We start from the raw sequence: 26,721 nt of genomic DNA, 5'->3' as shown, positions 1-26,721 counted from the left end.
GAAAATCGTCCTTAGTGGTTCGTTCCTGAGATGCACTAAATGTGTCTCGGCTAAAATAGAAAGTCAGCCAGACTTTTTTTTTATTTCAAAATCTTTTCATGTTGTGGCAAAGATTATTTCATTAAAAAATAAATTGAAATGGTTATAAGATAATTTACTATTTTTTATTACTAAAATTCAAGAAGGAGGATATGCAGTCCCGAGATTATATACATTTTCATGACCGAAAAAACGCGTGAAATGGTTTTATGCATCGAGAAAATTTGCATACCCGCAGGGGCTTTCTTTTGAATGAATCGGCCGTAGAACGAATTTCGCGTGGAGTAAAAGTAGTCAGAGCAAAATGATTCAACTGTTTAAAAGAAATTCATCAACAAACAGTACTTTTTGGTCAGACTTCTTCAATAAATTGTTAGAATCTTTAAATTTTTTACCTTAATAAAAGTAATTAAATTGTTTAATGAAGAATAAGCTTAGTGTCTTCAAGTTTCCCACCGCACAAAATAGCATACATTCAGGTTTATTTCAAAATTTCATAAATTGGCTCCCAATTGTAGGCAAACATGCATAATTGTATGTGCATAATCTCATCAAGTGCATAATCCCGAAGTGCATAATGTCGGGACTGAGTATACCTTTGTTCAGAAAGGACATAAAGTATAATGTTCTCATTTTGTACGGTAGCTACTAGAAGGGATGTTAAGGGGAGGGAGTAGTATACATGAATTACAAGCTTAAATCACATATTGACCCTATACCGAATTTCATCAAGACTACTCCAGCCATTTTTGCGTAATTCGTTGTCAAAATGCCGATTTTCAAAATGGCGATTTGAGAACAGTTTTGGCGAAAATGGGAACAGTTACGTAAAATAAGCGAAATGGGTGTTCAGAAAGTCTAGAATGGATATTTTAAACTTGAATCAACTTAATTGTCTAGAATATTGAAAAAAATATGAGATAAATTACTATTTCTGGTTATTAAAATTCAAGAAAGAAGAGATGGAGTTAAATATTCATAACGCACGTCTTAAAGGTTTCTAAATTTAAATTCTTTATATTAATCTATTACAAACCCAATTTATTTAGATAGAGTAACTATCCAAGAAAACAAATTGGCAATCAGAATTAAAGTCAAGAGAAATATTGAAGGAAAATATTATAAAAATCGACACTCTGTCAAATTTTCTGTAATTTCATGCAGAAATTTAGCGTGATTTTTGCAAGGCGAGAAAGGCACAACAAAATATATTTCTATCTCTGTCGGGTTGTTTTGCCCAAGTAATTGAAAAACTAATAAAGAATCGTTGGATAATGAGCTGGCGTGATGGATATTTTATGGGGACACTTCCGGTAATCGCCAGTGGAAATTTATTTCACCTCAAAAAGAAAAACAAATTTTCTGTTTTGCCCAGAGCTTTCGGTCCAGATGTGGAACGAAAGTGTGTTTTGTTTTGTAGTCACTGAAGAAGGTTCACATCCGGACCGAAAGCTCTGGGCAAGACAGAAAATTTGTTTTTCTTGTTGTGTTGAAATAAATTTCCACTGGCGATTACCGGAAGTGTCCCCATAGAATAATAAAGTATCTAAAAATCCATTCTCGACAGTAATTTGTTTATTAATTACCCAGACTGTATAATCCAAATACACTTAATTTGCGTATGATGTGTAATACTACAGTAAGGAATGGCTTAAACGTCAAAAATGTGGAACGTGCAGTCAAAATGGCGTTATAGACATTTATCCGAGACGCATAACTACATAAAGGAACCATGAAGCCTTATTAGTTAACTTTTTCGCGTCATTAGGGTCATATATGACCCGGAGAAAAAACTTTTTTTTTGACTATTTACATTAATTGAAATCTATCGGTTTGTGCACGACATCATAATAGAAGGATGTAAGATTGTTGGCTAATTTTCTTAAGACTCCAGATATTCAGGAAAAGAAAATATTTGAGATCAAAAATCACGAATTTCGAACTTTGTGAAATAACATTTCTTTTTCAAAATTTTTTATATTAATTTATTTTTTTCAGAAAAAAGTTCTTTAGAAACACAAAATAGAATATCCAAAGATTGTATATTGCATATTTTGATATAATAAACTACTCCCAATTTTCCAGAAAAGCGTGTAGAATTTTCCGGGCCATATATGACCCTATTGTCCCCAAGGGTAACAGTGTTTTCGTCCCAAACCTGCAGCGAAATGTAGTTGGGACATTGTTTTTCTTTGTGAAATGCAGGTGTGACATCTTGCTCCTGGACATTTCATCTTATATCTGATGAATTATAACATATTTTGCAGTATTTTAGAGTATTCTGTAAGCGTCTCATATTGTGCAATTGTATTGTGTGTGAATAAATATGTGGATAAGTTTATTTTTGCCAAATACCACTCAAAATATTGTGACAGTGACTGTTCAAGGGATTACCAGGAAGATTCCTTGAACACCAGGAGTACAGTGTTCATCAAAACAATCCAGTTTGTCATGGTTTTGGCCAAATTAATAACTTCAAGCAAAAAAAAAACTCTTAAAAAGCCCGTGATATAGATTTTGAAAATGGTATGTATACTTCCCTTGAGGACAATAGGGTCATATATGACCCTGTTGTCCTCAAGGGAAGTGTATTTACCTTTTTCAAAATCTATATCACGGGCTTCTTAAGAGTTTTTTTTGCTTGAAGTTACTAATTTGGCCAAAACCATGGCAAACTGGATTGTTTTGATGAACACTGTACTCCTGGTGTTCAAGGAATCTTCCTGGTAATCCTTTGAACAGTCACTGTCACAATATTTTGAGTGGTATTTGGCAAAAATAAACTTATCCACATATTTATTCACACACAATACAATTGCACAATATAAGACGCTTGCAGAATACTCTAAAATATTGCAAAATATGTTATAATTCATCAGATATAAGATGAAATGTCCAGGAGCAAGATGTCCCACCTGCATTTCACAAAGAAAAACAATGTCCCAACTACATTTCGCTGCAGGTTTGGGACGAAAACACTGTTACCCTTGGGGACTATAGGGTCATATATGACCCGGAAAATTCTACACGCTTTTCTGGAAAATTGAGAGTAATTTATTATATCAAAATATGCAATATACAATCTTTGGATATTCTATTTTGTGTTTCTAAAGAACTTTTTGCTGAAAAAAATAAATTAATATAAAAAATTTTGAAAAAGAAAAGTCATTTCACAAAGTTCGAAATTCGTGATTTTTGATCTCAAATATTTTCTTTTCCTGAATATCTGGAGTCTTGAGAAAATTAGCCAAGAATCTTACATCCTTCTATTATGATGTCGTGCACAAACCGATAGATTTCAATTAATGTAAATAGTCAAAAGAAATTGTTTTTTCCCCGGGTCATATATGACCCTAATGACGCGAAAGAGTTAATGAACGATTTCGAAATATATCAGATTGATAAGTCAATTCTCTTTAGGAAAAAACTTGTCAATAGTCTTCAGTGCCTCTATTCAAAAACGTATGGAAAAATGAAATGTCGATATGCCCCTGGAGAAACTGTTTTTCCACCTTTTTATTGTGATATACATAAATTTTTACCACTTTGTGCGAAAATTTAGTATGAAAATTCGAAACTGAATTTGAATTTTTCGAACATCAACGACTTTTTGTGCAAATAGAGTTCCATTTACATTTTAGCCAAGACACTATTGGAGAATCAAACTCCACTTGTGTTTGGTTTGAACCCAGTGAAATATTTTCCACAAAAATGTGAATTCAGTTGAGTTATCAATTGGGTTTGACATAGGAATCGTACCCAGGACCTTTGCATCACAGAGTCTGTGCTTTACCACTTATCTTCTGAGGGTTCTTAACACTTAAGCTCTTGTTGATGGTGCCAGAGAAAACAGAAATTCGCAAATATAAGTGAATTCCTGGAAAATGCGACTGAGGCTAGGGATAATTTTGGTGCCCACGAACAAAATGAAATAATTGGAGAGGAGGACCCTTAATTGAATTGTCAAATTGACATCATTTGCCACATTTTGGCCCATCAGTTGAAAATCCATCTAATTGAGTTTCCCTCATCGAAAATTGTGGAGACTATCGCCTCTAATTCACTTACTACATCCATGTGGAAGCACATTATGCCAATTTCCAATTACACTCCTCGTATGTAGTTCTTATTGAACCAATTTCCCGTGGGTTTTTTTTTCGAGAGGCTCTTCTGTGGCTAATAAATCTACACTTTGCAATTTCCCCTTCGGATTTTTGTTCGCCCAGAGAACTCCCTCGAGTCGAAAAGTATCGAGTTTCATGATAAATTCCCCCTGGCTCTAGCCAAGATCCTTCTGATGTGAAAGAATGAGGCACTGTCTAAAATCTAGAATCTAAATTTGATTAAGACAGACAGTTCAGGAGGAAATATTCACTACAGAATTAATGTCATCTTGAGATTTTTTTTCCACCCCAAATTCAAAGGGATTTAAAAAAAAAAACTTTGATTCTCAGTTGTGAGTTGAATAAATGAGGACTAATTGATGATTTGAATACCTTCCCTCTGATCTCTGGGGCACTAGCCTTTTTTTTCCTGCGATGGAAACCCAGAAGAAAAAGTCGATTGACCAATTTTCGTGAGTTGGTAAAATTGTGTGGAGAGTAGAATTGAATTTAAAAGTTATCGGAGTAATTTTATTGGGGAAAACATTTCTGCTTCTGTTCCCATTCTCCAAAATTTGTCTTTTTGTTGGCAACAACATTTCAAGTCCATTGGCGCAGCCACATTTTTGAGAAGAGGGTGGGTGGAAATTCAGCAAATTGCCTCACCATGAACTAAATTATGTGTCCGGGAGTGCAACGAGAGACATGTCTTTCACTCTGTAACCAGAGCAAATTCACTTTGAGACTTCCACATTTTGGGTGGCTACAAAATTGATCTCAACTGGAGAGAGACTATCGAATCAGGCCAATGGAGTTGGTCTGCGAAGACTTTTACATCTCACGTTCAGAGTTGATAAGGACGATAAGAGCGATAAATTGAAGATTTATTTGAAACTTGGATCAGAGTTCTAAACGTTCTAAAAAACAATCCGGAATTGGCCATAATTCCGGTTCTAATTACCAGAATTTGAATTCAAATGGGAATTATGAAAGGTCTTGTGAAATATTATCTCCTAACAAAAAAGAGGTTAAAGTTTAATAATTATATGCTCAAATCTCGCAGTCTCTAAGCACCTTGCGTTCTTTCATATACCCATATATCATTTTAGTGCTCATATCTCAAGCATAGTAGCATGAATGCAAAGTTTTACACTTGAACTTATACTTTAGGAAAGCAACTCATATGGCTTGGGCGGGAAGTGGGGCACCTTTGAATTCGAGCAGCTTTAAAAGTGAGCTTTCTTCTCCTATTTCTAAACAAAATAGAACTTTACTGTGATATTATTTAGCATAATAAATCCAATGTGAAGCTAAATTACATTATGATAATCCTTAATTCATTTTAAAAATAGAAGAAAGCAGTCCATTTTCAAAGGTACCCCAATTCAAAACTGCCCCACTTTCCCCGTAGTTGGCAAAATAAAATAAAAAGAAGAACAAATAAAGAAGACCGCAATTCCACTTTCTGACAACACATAGAACCCACAATATTTTGGCCTAAACTGGATTTGCTTCAAAGGGTGAATTAGTGACTCTCGGGGGATCTCAGTGGCGCAATAGGTAAAACCATTGGGCCTCGGGCCGATGTTATCTCTGTCTCGACTCTTAAAGTTGTGAGTTCGAGTCTTACCAGGTGCAAGCAACTGAATGTTTAGAAAAGGCCAGTGGTAAGCCTAAATGGGCTTATGGTAGTTGTGATTCTTTCAATGCAAATTCGAATTGGGGGCAAATTCGAAGTCCAAATAAGCTTATGGTAGCTGAGATTCATTACAGGCAACCTCGAAATGCGTGCAACTCGACTGTTGTTCTGGGAGCTGGGAAAATCAGTTTTCCATTTCTTAATTCCCAGAACACGGAGCTTGATGCTACTCCCTTCCTGACTTTTCCAAGACCGTTTCACATTAGCGCCTCCTCGCGGCAATAATGTCCAGGCCGGAGATTCAAAGCTCCTGCTAAATTATAACGGTTTTTGTTTGGCTCATACTACCGACTACAACAGTATATAGCGTTTGTTTAAACTCATTCTACAGTTTCCGGAATTTTCCGGAAATTCTGCAGAAATACTTCTGATCGGCATTCGAGTGATCCGTGAGTTATCTACCCCTTGGTTTATATTGTGCCCCTGTGACAATTTTCCGATTTAAGTTCAAAGATTCACCACATTGCGGCGATGCGATTAGCGTAAGGATAACGTCTACAACGCCCAAAATTAACGTTTTTTTTGTCAATTTTTTGTGACTTTGCTAATGAATCGATCTAGGTATATGAAATTTTCAGAGGTTATATATCTTAAGGGAAACAAAAAAATATTTTTAATTCTCAATTTCAAATACAAAATGGCAAGGCAGCAATGAGTAAACTGTAGAACTTGAGGGTAAATTTTTTTGAGGCGATTTGCGGCTAGCCAATCCGAATTTCGAGATTTCACAATAAAAATTCACATAGGATTGTAAAAATGTTTGAAATACAAGAATTAGATCAAAGAAATTTTTTCGGTGACCATAAAGAGATTGAATAATTCGATAGGATTACTATGATCCTCGTTGTTTTGATTTTCCCCAAAACAAAATAAAGATTGACATTAACATTGGCGAAGGAAGTTCGAAATTCGAACTAGAAATAGTTCAGCCATCATACGGATAAAACGATAACTAAAATGTATTTTTTCTTTGGCTTTCGTAACCGATCTTCAAATGTCTTTCCTTTCGAGGAACTCTGGCTGAGTTTATTCGGAGTAAGTTTTATTTGATTTGCAAGTGTCTTGAGAACTGACGGACATTTACGGGTACTCTACCGATACATTGCCCATTGGAACCCATGCTTCCCGATTGGGAATTTCAATTTCAAGGCTTTTCTATAAAAATCAAATCGGCAAATCGGTTGAGAAATTGACAGTTCAAGATGATTAAACTTTGATTTTCGAAAATTCGATAACGATTTTTTCGGTTACAAATGTTTGTGTTTATGGACGAAATATTCACCTTGACTAAATCCAAATCATATTCGGAATTGAAAAAAAAATTCTAGGAGTTATTTTTGAAACCAAAAAACATGATTTTGGAGGAGAAATAACGGGGTCATTGAAAGCCAGTTGTTATCATAATGTAAGATAAAGTGGTGCAAGTTGGACAATGGTACAATTTGGACAGGGCTTTTTGTCTTGATAAATTTAGTACTTCATTTTTATTTGCAATGCTTTAGTTTTATAATTTGGTGCCTTGTGCTTAAAAACAAATTTTGTCCAACTTGTACCGGCGAATTGTCCAACTTGCAACACTAATTCCAAATTATATCACTTTACCCTACATTGAAATTTCAATGTCCATTTGCAAGGTATGCAATCACCATTATTATTATTTTTTTTAATTCTGTCCTCTTCTATCTATTGAGTGTCTAACTCTGCAATTTAACCCCATTTTGCGAGGCAATAAGGTTGAATTTTTACTTACATGGATGTGTGGGTGCAAAGGGATAGTCCAGGGCTGGTAGTCGAGGTGGATGTGGTCCTGTGGGATGCAGTGCAGGTGGACAGTGATAGCAGAACATTCCTCGTCCCGCTGTTGCGGGTCCCAACTGCAATAGAAAACGTCCGACCTCGTTAGTACTAATTTGGCCATCAACAGAAGCCATAACATTCGAAATAATATGTTTTCATGCTCTAATTTTTCGGAGATATCATTTCGCCTGGGTTTTCTTGTCATCATTGGCTGGGCTTTCTATTGAGTTAGAGTTTAAATTAAGTTGATGACATCATTTGTTTATAGACTCTTGACGGCATCAAATTCAATTAAAGTTAATTTATACATAAATTGCATATGTGCTAGCATACATTTTAAAATGATAATTCATGGAGTGAAGGGGAGAAAAATTATGTTGGCCAGAGTGAGAGATTCATAAATTCCATCGGCGTGAAATTATTTCAACTTCTCTCTTTGATGGATGTGTCGGATGATCTTCCAGCATCAAAGCTCTGTCCCATTTTGGTTATTTTTATTGCTCGAACTTTAAGAAAGAGCGATATACAAAATCACTTTATATTTCTTTACTTATCTCCTTTATTTTGCGAATTTCCATAATAAATTAGAAAAAAACTCGTCCTGTAAGGGAATTCTGTAACAGTATGACAGTGTCATATGACAAATTAAACATTTTGTATGTGGTTAATTCGAAAAAATTAATAGAAAATCAGACTTGTATCAGTTACTTTATAGACTTCCTTACAACAGCCATTTGATACTCGATGAAATTTAATATTGTCCTTGCTTCCGAATTTACCAAGAAAATTTGTTATATGACAATTGTCATATTGTTTCAGAATTTCCCTACAGGTATTCGTTTTTCGAATTTGAAAAAAAGTCAAACAGAAGGGTTAGAGATATCCATTTTTGGTTATCAGCGACCCTTAAAGTAAGTCAATCTCTTATAAAGAACAAAACATCCATTTTTAATTAAATTGAATATTTGTGCGGTAGTTCGGACAACTTTTCTAAAATTTATAAAGGTGTAATTTGAGGTTATAAAAAATTATAAAATACACACAAATGGAATCTGACAAAGAAGTTACCCAATGAATATGAAGAAAGTAATTAATGAAACAGGAATACCAAAAGCCACGCTACTTTAATTTTCTTCGCAACAAAGTGAAGACTAACAAATGTTGATGATACTCCAGATACTTCGAAATTTAAAATTCGAAATTCGAACAAGAAATACTTTATTCACAATGCGGACGAACCGACAAGTAAAAATGGCTTTCCTTTGACTTTCGAAACGCTCTAACCCACTTTTCGAATTCATGAAATCTTTTTACTTAATGATATTACGCTAATAGGGGAAAGTGCTCTCTCTTCGAGCGTTCATGCCTTCGAATAATGTGAATTTCTTTTGTTTTTTGTAAGAGATTTACACTAAATTATCACGGACTTATCAACAATTAATGAACGTTTCAAGGGAAAGTACTTTCCCCTACAGGCCGTTTTGATTGATTTATATTATAAACATCATTAACGTAAATGATATTTAAATTACCATAAATCTCAAATATGTGACTTCTGACAATGTCACATGACTACGTCACGGTTACAGAATCACTTTTTCGAAAAACGCTTTTGAGATTCGAAAACAATTTGTTTTATGGTATTTCCAGAGCAGTACAGAATTTCCCTACTGGTGACCTAAACAAGATTTGAACCCGAAATACTTGCATCATTGTGTGAGTATCTTATCACCTGGCTCATTGTTTGTCCTAATTTACACTTAAATAAATACTGATAATAACAAGATAACAGTTCAAGGGGAAATTCTGAAATCATGAGTTTTTCACGTGATAAACTCATAATCTCAGAATTCATACCTAGGTAACTAATTTAGAATTTCGAACTAAACAAATCGATTTTATTTATTATTTTTTGAATTTATTTATTCGAATTTCAAATGAAGAATTGAATAAGTGTAAACACAAGTAGATTTTAATTCTCCAATAGTGTCTTGGATAAGAGGTAAATGGAACTCTATTTGCACAAAAAGTTGTTGATGTTCGAAGAATTCAAATTCAATTTCGAATTTTCATACTAAATTTTCGAACAAGGTGGGGAAAATTTATCAAATATCACACTAAAAAGCTGGTAAAAGAGTTACTCAGTGATTATGGAGTGATTAAATACTGGGACAAGAGTAGTAAACATCGTTCTTCTGTTTTTTCCTCACAACAATGTAAAGACCGTCAAATTTCGACACTTGGCATTTCGAAATTCGAACAGGATGCAACTTCAGCCACCCTGCAAGTATCAAGAAGTAAGAAAGTCTCTTTTTTGGCTTTTCAAATAGATTTTCGAATTTTTCAAAATCTACTTCTGTACAGAAAGTGTAAGGTTTTTAGTATAATGCTTCATAAATTGTCCCCACCTTGTTCGAAAATTCAAATTCAGTTTCAAGGACACAGTGATTATGAAGTGATTTAAGAATGGGACAGAAATAGTAAGCTTGCTTTGTGTTTTTCTTCTCAACAATGTGGAGACCGACACATTTTCACACTTGATCACTTCGAAATTCAGACAGGATGTATTTTAGCCACCTTACGGAATTATCAAGAAGTAAGAATGTTTCTTTATTGGTTTCAGATAGATCTTCGAACTTTTCAAATTGTACTTGTGAATTATAAGAATCAGTAACCAAAGCGTGTCCTAGATTTAAATTCTAAAAAGACAAATGACTCTCATTAAAAAACTATAGTATATATAAAAATACTATTTACATTTCTTGAAAGGGTATTTCATTGTGATTCAAATCCATGTTATGGTTTTTTTATTCAAGAGGTTTCTTCGCGAAATCTCGCACTATCTTCTTTACTCCCCTCATAAGGCTCTGGACAAGGTCGTTCCCACGATTTCTGACGACTTTCTTCCACTTTTTTGCGAAGTCCTGTAAATCTTTGGCTGGATTAGCCTTCTTCTTCAAGTCTCCTTTCAAAATTCCCAGTACTTCTCAATGGGGCGGACTTCTGGAGTGCAGTGCGGGTTGACCTTCTTATATACATATTTGACATTGTTGTTGGCAAACCATTCCAGGATGGCTTTCACGTAGTGACATGATGCCAAATCAGGCCAAAATAGAGAAGGGATGTCGTGGCTTTGATACAGTGGCAAAAGTCCTTTTTGAAGGCACTCTTTAATGTAGATATCCGCGTTTATCGTCCCTGTCATGAAAAATTCTTCACTGCGACGTCCACAAGAGCAGATTGCCATCCAAACCACATATTTCTTCGGGAACTGATTTTCTTCTTCTGATTTCAAGATAGCTCACTTTTGGATTCTTTAGGTACGTGTCCACGATCAATTTGCGCAGGTTCTCCATTTTTATCACATTTCTCAGCCAAAACACAACTTTTTTCAATATTTTTTTCAGAAATGAAAAGCTCGCGAAATTCTCTTGAAACGTCAAAAAAAAAATCAAAACAAAACTCAATTCCTATTGTGACTAACTTCATGTCGAAAACTTGGATTTAAATCCGGGACACGCTTTAAATTAGTGGTAAGGAATATCGATAAAACTAAATGAAATCATAACAAATTTTATAATATTTGCTTTAATAGACCAACCTAAGCAAATGTGGAAATTGTCAACAAACTTTGCCTATCAATTAACATGACAGTAGGTTAGCAGTGCCATCTAGGTTATTAAGGTTAACTTTGCAATAATGTCGCACTATAGGAAAAAATGGAGATTCTGATCCTTTGCAATATTTTTAGTATTTTTTGTAAAGTTTTTTAAAGAGTTCTTAGCGTTTAATTATTTTTTTAATGGGACTAAAATGTCGTAGGGTTGATTCTTGAAAAGATAGCCCAGTTGATCCATTTTAAAACTTCAAGAAATGCTTTTTCTAAAGAAAGGTGCGAGAGCTAGCAGAAGTGTGGTTGATCTTCCGAAACTGCCTTACAAGATAGAGCATTACTCGAAGTCTCTTCCACTTGGCCACCCCTTTTGTTGATGCAGGGAATCTGAAGAGGGATTCGCTCTGGGTTTGCCTATTCAGATGATGCTGGTCTTGAGGCATTGTTGAGTGTGTTGTGATCAAATTAAATGAATATTAATTAATTTCAATCAACTAAAATGTATTTAAGGCAATGTTCAGACGCAATATGATAAATTATTACACGCTAAGGCTAACAGTTAAATTTGAATTTATAGTTCTCTATATATTTTCTGCTGAGGAAGAAAATGAATGAAGGATGATTCCTGGTTACCAAGATAATCCAATGCAGAAACTTTTTGTCCCTTTTATTCCCGTCCATCAACACCCATAACATTGTCATGATCCATGAAATAAATACGCTGAAATGTGATTCCGTGGCATGTCCATGTGCGATTTCAATTGGCACAATCAAATTCTGTAAAGCAATTGTTTTAAATGATGACGGATGTTATATCAGAGAGAGAGAGGAGGCTCATGCACAATAAAATCAGTTGACTCAATTAACTCCATTCTCGGGCGAGAATTTTCATCCCTCTCCTCTTTGGGTTTTGGCAACATTCAAATTTACCCAGCCATTTATTTGATTCAATTTTATCTGATAAAATTTTCGACACTATATTTATAACTCGTCCAAGATTATTTCTTTCCTTCTCCATAACTCATCTCTCGTCAAAATGCCTCCAGTTTCTTTTTTTTCTTTTTTGTAACCACTTCTCGCATTGCAAATTGAGGAAAATTTGACGTGCGGATGTGTTGCATCTCCCGGCATCGTATTATCCAATGAAATTGAATCATTTCGTTTGAAATAATCTTAATTCGTGCAATTTCCCTCCCTTGATGGAAATTTGCAACTGAAATGACATGGAATCACTTGCAAGTCTCGCCGGATTTAAACTGGATGGATTTTAGTCGCTATTTTAGACGCCAGGCGACCTCTATTGCTCTAATTTGCAGAGTTTGAGATTATTGTAGATTCCATCTGGGGTAATTAGAGTTATCTGAGAGACGATAATTCATTTATGTTTAATAATTTGTCCGATTTTTCGTCCCTATGTTCTTTAATTATGGTATAACACTGTTTACAGCGCCATCTATGTCAGTTCTAATGCTGTACTAATGCTTTGCTCCCGCTTATACTTCAATTGCCTTGGTCAAAATGAGATTTATTGAAAATTCTTAAAATTATCAACACGGCTATATTGTTCCCAATCAGTTAATCTGCGAAAAGATGTTCGAAAGACACATTTCGAACATTCACAGGCTGAATATTCGAGAGCGAAAAAACTTTCTTAAATCTGTCTTGAAAGCCAAAAAAGAATTAATTTTTATTTATCGCTTGAATAGGACCATAAATACTTTGATAGATTCTTATTGTAATAATTTGTAGATTTTTATAGCCTTGCGAGGATTTTTAGTATGCAAAATTCGAATTCTTGTTTGAATCTTTTCGAACATCAACAACATTTTGTGCAAATAGAATGCTATTTCCTTTTAGCCGAGACACTATTGAGAAGAATTAAACCAATTCCTAGGATAAAATCTCCTGTCATCTGTTATAATTTTCTCAAATGTGTCTCGACTAAAATGGAAAGAGAATAAAAGAGCTAAAGCATTATGGCAAAAATAGACACAGGCTGATTCTTGTGAATACTCAGTTCAGAAAATTTGGCGATAAAAGATCACACTGAGGATTTAGGATCAAGGATAAGCTTTTTCCTGTAAATTTTTATTAAATGTGCACACTTTGATTGCTGAAAATCTTTCTAAGTGCAATATCGATGCATTTTTCATACAGATAGAAGCACTCAGACTTTTCTGTTACTCCAATCTTAATGCATTTTATGATTTTGGAAGATTGCGTACCATTACTTTTATCCACCAATATTTTTATTTTTCCTATGCATTATGACTGATTAGTAGGTAATTCTAATTACTACAGATTTTCGAAAATATTTCGGACATATAAAGATTCTGAAAGAAGATTTTCTGCGCCAGAATATATGCAAGTTATGTTATAACGTTCAGTAATAACCTTCCGGATTTAGGAGCTCTCCCCGGTTGAGTTTTTTTCGCTACCGATTCGAGGATCAGAGAGAAGAGAGAACTGTTCTAAAAATATCCGTTGGAAGTTCGAAAGTTTAAACCGGCGAATTACATAAAAGTGAGCAAGTTCACCAAAAGGATATTTTAATGAAATTGCAGTTGAGATTGTTTGCGATTGAAGTGTTAAGAATACCTAAATTCGAAATGACAGAACAATCAATGGTCAAGCGGCGAGTACGTGAACTTGCACTTTAGGCTTTCGGTAGATGTTCGAATAGGTTTGGCTTAACTTTGGAGTGGTTTTGTCTCTTCGAAAGCTTATTACCCAACGGAGCCAAATTTAATTTTAATTTAATTTTAATGAGACCGTTTTTTTAACACTAAAAGTTCAGCAATATAATTTTATTTATATATTATTTTTTGTTCCTTAAATTATTAATAATGTAATTTTCAGTTATCTTTTGCGATTGCGCATTCAATTCAATTCAATTCAATTTGAAGTTTATTTCATGCCTAAAGATACAATGCTGTTCCTATTTACGGCTATACAAAACTCATCATAAGGTTTAATTTTGCTGAGATTTGTGTGATATTATAAATTACATAAGTTCAATTACAGTTTTTTTTTTAATTTCTTTAGTGTGTATACTTCAGAATTCCTTTTTAATGGCGCTGGCACACCTTTTCAATTTAGTGAAATTCAATCGATTGAAATTTTACCTCTTACTCTTTCAAACTAAAATAAGATAAATGTTTGTCTCTTTCTGTCAAATGAAAATTTCAATTTCAATTTTATTTTCAATTTCATTTGACGGAAAGAGACAGCTATATCTGATTTCAGTTTAAAAGAGTAAGAGGTAGAATTTCAATCTTTTGAATTTCACTCAATTGAAAAGGTGTGCCAGCGCCATAAGTTTATAGTTTAAGCATTAAATTAGTTTATGAATGCGTAAATCTCCAAGAAATTGTCTGCGTAAATACTAATGGCGCTGGCACACCTTTTCAATTGGATGAATTTCAATCGATTGAAATTTCACCTCTTACTCTTTCAAAGCGAAATAAGATATATGTGTCTCTTTCTGTCAAATGAAAATTGAAATTGAAATTGAAATTTCAATTTCAATTTTAAATTTCTTTTGACAGAAAGAGACACCCATATCTGATTTCAGTTTGAGAGAGTAAGAGATAAAATTTCAATCGGTTGAAATTCACTCAATTGAAAAGGTGTGCCAGCGCCATAAAATTTTATTTTAACTTAAGAAATTGTAACTTTTCGTAGTATTTTTATTTAAAAAAAAAGTTTTTAGCTTATTTTACCCATAAATAAACAGTTTATAGCGAAATATTTTTTTTGAAATATAATAATCTAAAAGAACTTGATAATGTAAACAGGTTTAGTCTAAATTATTTTGCAGTGTTGAAGTCTCATTGAAATTCAACTCTCAGTCTCAATTAGGTTTAGTATGCGATCTAGGGTAAGATAGAGTAATTTAGAATCATGTCTAATTTGGAACTGTGAGATTTCCTAACAGTGTTATATGGCAATAGACTAAAGAAACAGCGAAGAAGTACTCTTGAATATGAAGTCTTCTACTTCTTCTTGGTTTTTTTCATTTACACCATCTGAAATAGTGAGAAAATCTCAAAAATCCAAAATAGACATTATTCCGAATTACTTAATCTTATCCTAGGTTATAAAATTACTTAAGACTTTAAAGGCATATTCGTGGAATACCTTATTTCTTATTGTAGTTCATCAAGTTTAATCTTACTTCCCAAAAATCCCATTAAATTCACACCGTTATCTAAATCGTTCACCTAGATCCAGAAATTGCTTGCAACGCCATCTAGGACAATGAGTAAGTTCAAACTTATAAGAGATATATTCGATTAATTGCAGTTGCATTAATTTACGCGTAACTTTTCGCACATTCCGTATAAAAGGCAACATGCTAAATATCTAAATAGCTGAATGAGTACCAGATAGATCCAAAGTGGAGAGGTAGGAAGGGGATAAAATTGTGCACCCACGAATGTGCACTTGATACATTTGTATACGAAAATGTTAGGTCGAGAGATGGAAATGCTGGAGTATCCAGCTGGTGTCGCACCATGATTTAAATATCAATTGAAGAGCCAAAATTAAATAATTGGCCATTTGATATAGGTTAACCGAGTTCTGGTCGGCAGACAAATGCGGGGGGAGCTGCAAAGTGCATTGCTGTTGGGGATTGCATTGCAAGGTCGTCTATGAATTCGATTGGACGATTTATTATCATTGCTCATCCTGACAATCTTCTGCACCGACGTCCGGCTTTTCTAACACTAATCAGCCACTCTTCTGTCGCGCGTGGATAGTTTCTATCTCGTGGAACACTGTCTTGACCACACGCTGTTTCTTACCAAGATGGGCTCAGATGACATAGTAAATGGTCCAATGTGTACTTCAAGTCAATTGCTAGTTGAGATACTTTTCAATTGAGTCTCTTTGTCGTGGACATTACAAAAGGCAACCATTACAATCCATAATCAAAGTCAATTCGAATCCACTTACAAAGGAGACAATTGTATTTGTCGTCATTGGGTTGCGTCTTCTTCTTTTGATCTCTTAATAATTTACGATTTAGGGAAATTTCATTTGGGAAAATTAGTTTAGGGACGATTTTCTCTAAAGAAATTTTCGTTTGGCAATATAAATACCGTTTATGTCTTGATTTGATGGACTTTATAACAGTTTATAACAATTAGTAATTTCCGTTTTTTAATGATAGATATTCAAACATTTTAATTGATGTTTAAATTCAAGCTGTTCCTATATGATCAAAGTCATTTGGTTACATTAATTGGTAATGCCGTTTTATAACAATTTTGAACTTAGCAAAAATAATTTTAAAAAAATGTTGAATCAGAATGACTTATTTGAATATAAGAGCTTTAAACGATCCTAAAAGAAAAATGATGTGCTTCATTTTCCCCTTTCTTTTTTCTCTTTCTTTTTTGTTATCTTTGTTTTTTTGTTTATATTTTTCTTTTTTCTTAATTTCACCTGCCACAAATTTGTAAGAGGGAACTACCGTATTTTTTGTGTGCTATCTATAAACTGAATTGAATTGAATTGAATTGAAAAATCCAATTTGAAAAGAGACAATCTTGCTACTTAATTTCTTGTAATTGTCTTTTATAACAGTTTATAACAGTTCAAAAAATTGATTTTATAAAAACTGAAAGCTTGAATTCATTTTATTGAAATCTTACTTTGAATTCCGAAGTAGTTTATCTTCACCAATAAACTTTAACATGATTTCAAAAATCTCACTTGAATACATGCAATTCGAAGATATTTTTTGAACATAAAAAATATAAATTAGGAAAATAATGAGTGGTATACTATGTATTTTTTTATATAGAGCCTTTTTTTATAAATCTTTATAAGGGAAGAGCACCACGATTCGGAATGTTTACAGACATGCTCCATTTAGTTGAAAATATAAGCCCCAAAACACTTTTTGATATCTTTGCTTTTGTTAATTAGTCAATTAATTATCCAATTAACTATATCTGTGCATTTCATTTTTAAATATTTACAATTAAGTAATGAAAAATAGGTGTTATTGAAAACTTGCACTCTGTGCATCGGATCCTGACGAATTGAATCAGATGTCTCACAGAAAATTGGTTTTATAAATTAAATCTGAGCTAATGCAATGAATTCATGTAAGAGTTAAATAGTAAAAAGTAGCTAATAATTTTTAAAAATTCATTTTATTTGGAGCAACGATACGATATTAACCTGACGATCCTAGGAACACTGCTGATCGCTTGTGCTCTTACTAAAAATATTTGTGAAGATTGGAGTCAATCGAAATACCAATATTAACAATGTAAGAACTATGTATTTTGTAAAAGGTCCAAAATGGACGCTAAGTTATACTTTATAACAGTTAATATTTTAAACGCGTGCGAAGATAATTAATTATATTAAAAAGAAATAAAAACTTAATTAGGGAAATATTTTTCTCAGACTATTATCTTATAATTTTCCTGTAGAATAATTTCTTTGTTTTTACTAAATTGCTCTTTTTATAACAGTTTAAGCTTGTAAGTTTAAAAAAACTGAAATTATTAAAAAAAAGTAAATGAACGTCAATATTTTTCTTATCAGATAAGAATTCAAGATTGCTTCTCATTTCTACCGTCCAATTTTATTTTTATAAGAATCTGTATAACAATGAAGAAAAACTAAAAATAAGCAACCTGTTTCAGCAAGATTAAAATTTAAGTTATTCTTGCAAATATTTCTTAGGGTGAAAGGAACGTCTATTGACACTTTAAGAACTCGTGTCAGCACCTATTGACACCCCACTCTGTACCATTTGGAATACGAAATTTGAACATATCTGTTTATAGTAAAAGGTATATTACAGAAAAAAACGTTATATTACTTATATTTTACTAGATACATTAAATAATTTTCAACATTTTGACAAAAGTGTCAATAGGGGTTCCCTGTCGAAAAAACGTTCATCCGACCCTATTTAAAATTTATTGTAAACTTGGATTATAACAGTTCATTACACTTTTCTGTTTTGGGAAACTTTCAATAAGCTAAGTTTTCTATTTCTCTAATTTAGTAAAAAACTAAGTATATCCTTTTTTATTAATGAAGCAATTGATTTAAGCTGGTAATGAAGTCAATCTGTCACTGTGCTAATTTTCAGTAACTTCTTTTTAACTTTTAGGATTTTGTGAAATTGATTCAAACACCTGAAATAAGCAAGAACAGTGTCTTGTAGTACAAATATTTTTGTTAAATTTCTTCTAAATATTTTCTGAACATAAACTGCGCCTTTATTTGGGATATTCAATTATAACAGTTTATTACACTTTTCTGTTTTGCGAAACTTTCAGTAAGCTAACTTGTCTATTTCTATCATTTGGTAAAAACCTAAATATAACCTTATTTATTAATGAAGTAATTTATTTCAGCGAGTAATGAAGCCAATCAGTCACTGTACTAATTTTCAGTAACTTTTTTTTTAACTTTTAGGATTTTGTCATATTGATTCAAACACCCGAAATAAGAAAGAATACTGTCTTGTATAACAAATATTTTTGTTAAATTTCTTCCAAGTATTTTCTGATTATAAACTGCGCTTTTATTGGGATACTCAATTATAACAGTTTATTACAGTTTACGGTTTTGGAGGTTTTATATCCAAAAACGTTATTATACTTCAAGAATTTGGGAAAAGCTTAAATATTTCAGGTATAATTGCCCCTGACTTTGGATTTAATGAATGGTTCCTCTCCACAATTTATAACAGTTTCTGATTTTAGAATATTAAGGCAGGACCGAATGAATGAGAAAATGCCACTTCAATAAATGAATTTGGCAAAAGTTCCTGCCAAATATTTTCCTTTAAAATATTTTGATAACACATATCCCACCCACTCCCACAAAACTCTCATGTAAAATTTGTAAAATCATTTGAGTGAGATGTATTTCGGCAAATGTGCCAAAATTATATGTAAATTTCTTGGTGTTGGTACCAAAAGTGGCTAATAAATTTCGTGTAATTAAGCATCAACCCGCCTTTCGTGTCTCTCGGAATAAATTACCCTTCTCCTTTTGCACAGGGGTAATACGAGAGAGAGACACTCTGGCTAAAATGTTCATTTGCTAAAATGCATTTGATACCATTAATTTTGCACGATTTATAACACACACTAACTCCGGTTGTATGTTGCTCTGTGCTAAATATCAAAAGTACGCTTTCCGCAGTCTAGATGGGAAGTTTTCCGGGGTTGAAGAGGACTGAAACCACCCACTTTAAAACTTCCTTTTCTACAAAATATCACATAGATATACCTCCCGTGTCCCCCATGGGGATGCAAACCACCCGAAAAGTCCTCCCCATTTAGTCACCCATTCCATCTTGAGGCGAGAAGAGAATAATTGCCACAATCATATAATTGCTTTTGATAATTAATTATCAATTTCAGGATGTTCATTTGCACATCAACACCTGCGTCCTTACATGCCCCATAAATATCAATTGTTGTTTGCCATCTCGCGCACAATGGTTTTATTTCTCAAATGGAATTGAAGATATAAATCACAAAACTTGGACGATAATGAAAGAGATAATCGTAAAAAAGTACTCCAACTTTGCAGCATTGGGTCTGTGTGGCCGGGCTTTTTTTTCTCTCCTTCGGGATTGATATTAATTCACTCCTTATTCCCTTGAGTGGTCCTCCAAATTGAACAATGGGAGTTTGTGTTGCTCTGAACACTCTTGTTAACTCCTTTCCTGTGAATATTTGCACGTTTTGGTGTTGGACTTGAGAGAAACCTTATCACATGCTTCCATCGTTTCTGAGGACATATTTTTTTCGAGCATTTGCAAATTTACAAAGAATAGTAATTAAATATAGAGAGGGACTAATAGATAACGATCATTCAATCTCACAGGGCCACTCTAGACGCAGTTTACCTTAAATTTAACGTCCAAAAGGGAGATCTTATAGTGCCATTCCAGTAAAAATTGAACATGTTTTTTACTGTCTTACTGTTCTTACTGTTCTCAAGTCAAGGGGGAGGTATTAGACGAAAAATCGTGTACACCACTTCCAGCACTTCTTAAATTTGTATGGAAAACGTCAAAGACTTCCACACTTCCGGAAGTGTCATAGGTGATTTCCAGCACTTCTTGCACTTCTAGGAACTTCCAAGCACTTCCGGCGTTTGAATTTAAAAGTAACGACTAAAATCTAATTTGAATTTTCTTCAACGAACGAACGAATAAAATCTCTATTCTAAAAATTTCTCTTAGAAGACTGATTTTTTATATTAATATAGAAAAGTTATGCATGAGGAATTGATCTGCAAGCGTCATTGTTATAATAAATTTAATTAGTTTTCACGTAGAACATATATTTTAAATAAAAAAAAAAATAGTATTGAGAAGAAAACATGAATCAAGAAATTCTCATAGAAACAAACAGTGTATATAATCACTTAACAATTTTTTTTAATTAAACAAAACTGAGACGTCTATTTTCTAAATCTCCTTACTTTATTCAAAGCGTTTTTTTCATCATTTGCAAAATTTTAAATTATATTTATTACTAGTTTGCTAGTTCTGACATTCCAATGCGACTCAATTGGTGAAAGAAATAAATCTAATAATTGGAGTACAATATTCGTTTCCTTAATATACTATTAGTGTTTCAAAAAATTTTATTAAAATTCACAAATTAATAGTGATATTCGTCTAATTTTTTTATTTTTACTAGGTACGTGTTCATAATTTAAACGCAGTAGAACAACTACCGTCACTATACATGCAATGTCATTCGCATTCATGGAAATCCTTATTGCTAATTTAAATGTCCAAATAACTTACTTGTTTCTTTTAGATATCTAATTCTTAATATTGAAAAAAAATTATTGCAAGAATTATCTTTAATACGCTGTTTTCGGTAATTAATTAGCAATAAACATAAATATCCAGAATTATTATTAAACAATAAAAAAGACTAGTCTGTGTATAATTTTTAACATATATACTCATGACATTGAACATAATTAATTTAGGTTGATTCAAGTTTTGCTGTTGTTATACTTTTAACGCTTTTAACAAAACGTTTTTAAAAGTATATTTAACGTTAATTCGAACAAGATAGAATATATTGAAAAAATAAATTAGGGGATACCTACCAATTAATGGTCAAAAGTTTTATACTGAAAAACTCACGGTTTTGGACTACAAATTAAGTTCTAAAAAATATCCAAAATTCTACCAAGAGTATTTACATTTTCTTAAAATTTTAATCTCTCTGATTACATCATTATTGTCTAGAAAAATTTAAAAGAATTTAAAATATTCTATTTAAAAGAATGTGAAAATGACATTTTGTATATGAATCATAATATATATGTCCTTAAAAGATGCGAAAATCCAGATTATCACGCTTCTAAAAAATAGAGTTCGTTTTATGTTAAAAATATTATTTTTGTATAAAAAAAATACATAAAAGTTTATAATAAAAAAATATATATATATTGTCGAATTAAAACTCAAAATCAAAAGAACCATATATAATTGCAGATATCTGATTTACACTACTTTAGTCGTTGTGTCAAAAATAGTATTTCAAAACTTGAGTCGTAAACATAATTATAAAATTGTATCCTATTTCGTGGTTTTTCAATAAACTTAAATTTAAAATAATCATTTATATATTTTTTTTTAATTTTCTGTCTGCAGGTTTTTCAATTTTTTTTAATTCTTCGTTTTTTTCTGAAAGTAGTAGGCTAAATTAATATCCTGTAATTTAGTTTTAGTCATTCCCGATAGTTTTCAGTAGCTAAACCATTTGAAGGAATCGACTACTATTATACTCATTACACTCGAATATTTTCTAGCTGAAAATCATAATTTGAAATTTAAATTTTTGGAAGGAATTCCATTAAGTTTCATCCATTGCAATAGATGGCATTATTTGAACGATATTTGAACATTTATACGAGAATTTTGATGAGGAATTGACGATAATTGCGATCAAAAATGACATAAATTTAGTTTTCTAGGACATGTTTTAATTGCGCTATATGTTTACCAGCACTTTTCCTACTGTATTTAAATGAAAAAAAAAACAAAAATCATTTTATTTTTGAGACTTCCACTTCCGCAGTACTTCCACCTCGGTGTACACCACTTCCAAGCTAATATCTCCCCCTTGTCTCAAGTGCTTCTGCATTATCGACTTTTCTTACCTTTTAGATTGGTAAAATTTCATGAAAACTAAATTCGCATCCCTTTCCTTTTCAAGAGATTTCCATAGGTGATAGGTCTATTCCACTTTTTCAGTCTTGAAAGTGGGCTGAAGTAATTTTAATTGGGTGTGATGTACAAAAGAAGAAGAAGAGTGCGAAAGAGTAGAACAGACATATGTAAAAGTTTTAAGAAAGAAAGGGATGTGAATTTTGCCTTTATGAAATTTTCCTGACCTAATGTTGTGCCAGAGCCATAATGCCTCCGGCACACCTTTTAGACCAGGATAATTTCATGAAATCGAAATTCAAATCCATTTCTTTCCCATATACTTTGCATATATATCTATTTCATTCTTTCGCACTCTTCTTCTTCTTTTAAACATCAATCCAAATTCAATTTAACTCAATCGAATTTGGAGTGCAAAACAATGAGATAGACATATGCTAAGCTTTTAAGAAAGAGAGGGACGTGAATTTTGACTTTATGAAATTTTCCTAATCAAAATCAACTGATGATTTCAACTGAATACCCCCTAAAGCCGCACAGTTCGTATTTTCCAACGATTTTTAGGGTTTTGAATATTCGAGTTTAGCAGATACGAGGACCAAATGAATCGGAAAATGTGGCAAAATCCCATCATGTTGAGTGGAAAAGAAAGAAAATCGGCTAATTGAATGGCTGAGCCACTTAATTACTTGCAAAATAGATTTCAACTCCATGTGGTAGGGAAATAAAAGAAGTCCTCTTAGTGACAATGTGTCGTGTCAAGAGTAAACGAAATTTCACCCTAATTTTCCATGTAGGACATGTCCTCTCACCCTTCCTGGCAGATTCTTGGGGTGTAATTGAGTTGAAATGACTCAATGAACTACCGAAAAACATTCAAACTTAGATTGCACATGTCGTTTTGAGGGATCTAATCCACCCTTCACAATCCTCAAAATATTTGTACAAGAGATTTTTTTCTAGATGAAAAATCATCCCAATAGGATGGGGGTATCAATTAAAATTGCTGGTGTGTTCCTTATTGAAATTCATCAAGTCTCAATTCCAATTCATCGTGGATTTTTTTATTGAGGCAGGCAACATTAAGAAAAAAACGACGATACATTCTCAAATGAAACAAGCAAGAGCAATTTAATAAAAAGCACTCAATTGACAATAATCAAATTTAAATATAAAATTGCGTCGGCTCAGAGGCAAAACAATAATAAGAAATAATATTTAATAAATTCCAACCATTTGCTGTTGGAGGCACTTTTGCTGGACCTCTCTGGCAGTATCGCAAAGTGGATCACACTCCTCATGCCAAATTAATACTTGTTAATGGTCATTAGACTAATATTCTACTTTACACCACTGCATTTACTTTAGATTGAATGCAGCGATATTTGTACAAATGTATGTGCAATTTACAAATGCGATCAGCTCAATTGTGTAGCAAATTAGTAAATTTTATGGGGATTATGTTCAGGAAATTCGTCATTTTCACGTGAAATAAATTAATCTAATACCTAGACTACCTCCAAAGCACAATTAAAAAGTGATTTAGCGGAGAGGGTTTTTTAGAAAAATAAAAAAAAAAATCAAGAGATTATTAATTCGTTTGGGGTCATCGAAAACCGGAAGGCAACTACTTAAGTAACTGCTTAAGTAAGGCAACTTTGAAATTGCACTTTTTTCTCCTATTTTTAAATGAATCTCTGGACCTTATTATGATATCACTTCGGTAAACAAACCAATTGCAAAGCTGAATTACATAATAAGGCTGAAACGTCTTAAAAAACATAAACTTTACGTAAGAAAAACGTAATTTTTACGTCATTAATTCCAACAACATAAAAATCATGTTTTTCTAACGTTACTTATGAAGCCTCGAGTGGGTCAGTGGATAGAGCTGTGGCTCTATGACTGCGAGGTCTTGGGTTCAAAGCTGAGCAGCAGCAGAAAAAGATTTCTCATGTCATGTCGGCTTTGAATTCGTCCAGTAAATGAATGAATAGTAATGTCAATGGTGAATATTGGCAAAAAAAAGTGAACCGCCTATACAATAGAAGCTGGTACGAGAACGAGTTTCGACATGAAAGCGGTACTTCAGTCGATACAAATATTCGCTGTCACTGATCCCAAACACACACCGAGAAGGGATGCTGTGATATAGTAACGGCACTGATTGCCCACAGAGCTGTGATATAGAGCGGCTACTCTTATCGGGGGATAAGATAGTATAGGAGTGGGGAAGCATAAGGAGCCCAATTGGTGGCCTGCATGCATCGGAATTCCGAAATGGAGAACTGGATCCCTGGCAAAATCTTATCTTAACGTTACTTATTACAAAGTAATAAAAAATGAATATAATTGAGAAATAAAATTGCGTATGGATCATTACAAAAAGATACTTCAGACGCTCGATCACCCCTGACCCGAGCTATGAGGGGTCAAAATTTGAAAATTGACCGGCCTATATCTCCGGCTCTAATTAACATTTTGACCTAAATTTTGGATGTTTGGCCTAAGCTAGGCCTAGGCTATGAAGCCTAGGCTATGAAGTTTCCAAAAGTGGTGTGGGTTCGCTATGGTTACAATAGAACCGGAGATATGAGGGGTAAAAGTTCACGAAATTCAAAAACGCTATCTCCGGATATATTTGATCGAATTTGATGAGTAAGAGCGCAAATTAAAGTTATCGTAAAGCTCAACAACATTGTAGAACATTTAAACTTTGTAGGACCAACTCTAGGGGCGCCACTGTCAAAAAAAAACAATTTTCATATTACATCAAAATTCTGTCAAAAATGCAATTTTTGACGAAAATTGCTCTCAATGTGTAGATTACTTTAGTTATGTCGTTCAAATCATAGCTTGATACTTGCTCCTGACTGTGTTATCTCACTTGCACATTAAAATTTTAATATGATTCACATTAATTGTCGCAGGTGAGAGTCCAAATGTGTAATTTGTGTGTTTGAATCATTTTATATTCAAAATTTGATCTATTTGTTGATAAAAAGGTAGACTTGGCCCGCAAAATTTGATATAAATTGATTTATAGCATTAATGCGAAAAATTAATGCGATTTTTCTCTTTAATTTTTTAATGTGAAAAATATTTATGCTTTAGGTAAATTTAAACTTATTTTTGCAGGCCAAATCCACTTCTTTATCAATAAATAAATCCCAAATATTAAGTGACTCAAAGACACAAATAACATATTTGGACGTTCACAAGCGACAATTAATGTGAATCACATTAAAATTTTAATGTGCAAGTGTTATAACGCCGTGGAGTATGTTAAAATTTAATTTATTGTTTTATGACACTTACTAATTTTCTTAATTTTAACTTATTTTAAAAGAAGTACACCAAAATTTCCACTGACAACCCTTCAAAAATCGCTAATTGAGAGAGGTAAAATCGTTTTTCATCAAAGCTAAATTACGCGTAGTGAATTATAGAGGTAAAATTGAGTGAATTATTGGTAGGAAAATGGGATAAATTCATATGTGGGGGAAATTGGGCAGTTGTGTTATTTTCTGAAAAATATTAAAATCACATCAAAATCCCTCCAGCCCCATTCCCCAAAAATTTTTCACCACCCACACAACACAGAGCAATATTGTCAACCCATTTTCCGTGGGACTTTCTGCATGAGTGTGCGTCTGGTTGAGTGCACAAAATGAGGAAATGAAAAACCCAAAAATGATCAATTAAAATGCATTTGAATAATTAAGTAATTAAGTGCATTTGGTGCTGCGGTCATTTAACAAATTTTAATTGAAAATGCTCTATCGACTGAAAATTTCTCACACTCCTTTTTTTGAGGGTGCATGATTTTTTGGTTATTTTTGGAGGATTTTACCTTGTTCCCGTCGGTGAAAATGATGATTTCCTTTTAGCGGGTTTGTGTCCCCGCACCAAGATTTCCACAAGGGAGTTTTCACCGCTGAATATTTGTGATTTTTTTATTTGGTGCGTTCTCAATGGGTAGTTTTGGGTGATTTTTTGGGTATTTCTGTGATCAATAGGTTAGAATTTGGTTAAAATAACTGTCACTGATGTCTCCACAATTATCACAGATTTTTTGGTGAATTCTGCAAAGTTTGTCATTTAGAACATCACATCAGTTTTTTTTTACGGTTTTTATCATGCGAAATTTGCGTAGTTAATTTTCAGTGATTTTCCCGTCACAATCACCACATTTTGACGTGTCCGTAAGTCAGCCGAAATATAGCCTCAGAATATGTCACATTTACCGCGCGATCACTCAGAGGGAATTTCTTGTACT

The 26,721-nt window shown here is 33.0% G+C and overlaps 1 protein-coding gene across 1 annotated transcript in view; it reads right to left on the bottom strand.

Annotated features, from left to right (window-relative positions):
* LOC129806096 (retinal homeobox protein Rx) overlaps window positions 1-26,721 on the bottom strand; it is a 93,940-nt gene extending 67,219 nt beyond the window's left edge. Inside the window, exons 1-2 of the mRNA XM_055854446.1 lie at window positions 26,296-26,721; window positions 7,592-7,715 (exon numbers count right to left, since the gene is read on the bottom strand). Coding sequence (XP_055710421.1) covers window positions 7,592-7,688 — 97 coding nt within the window. The 5' untranslated portion in view covers window positions 7,689-7,715; window positions 26,296-26,721. The remainder of the gene's footprint in view (window positions 1-7,591; window positions 7,716-26,295) is intronic.

This window comes from Phlebotomus papatasi, chromosome 3 (genome assembly GCF_024763615.1).
Source record: "Phlebotomus papatasi isolate M1 chromosome 3, Ppap_2.1, whole genome shotgun sequence".
Lineage (NCBI taxonomy): Eukaryota > Metazoa > Arthropoda > Insecta > Diptera > Psychodidae > Phlebotomus > Phlebotomus papatasi.
Note: the sequence above shows the minus strand (reverse complement) of the source record. Positions and strands in the feature narration are given on the sequence as shown.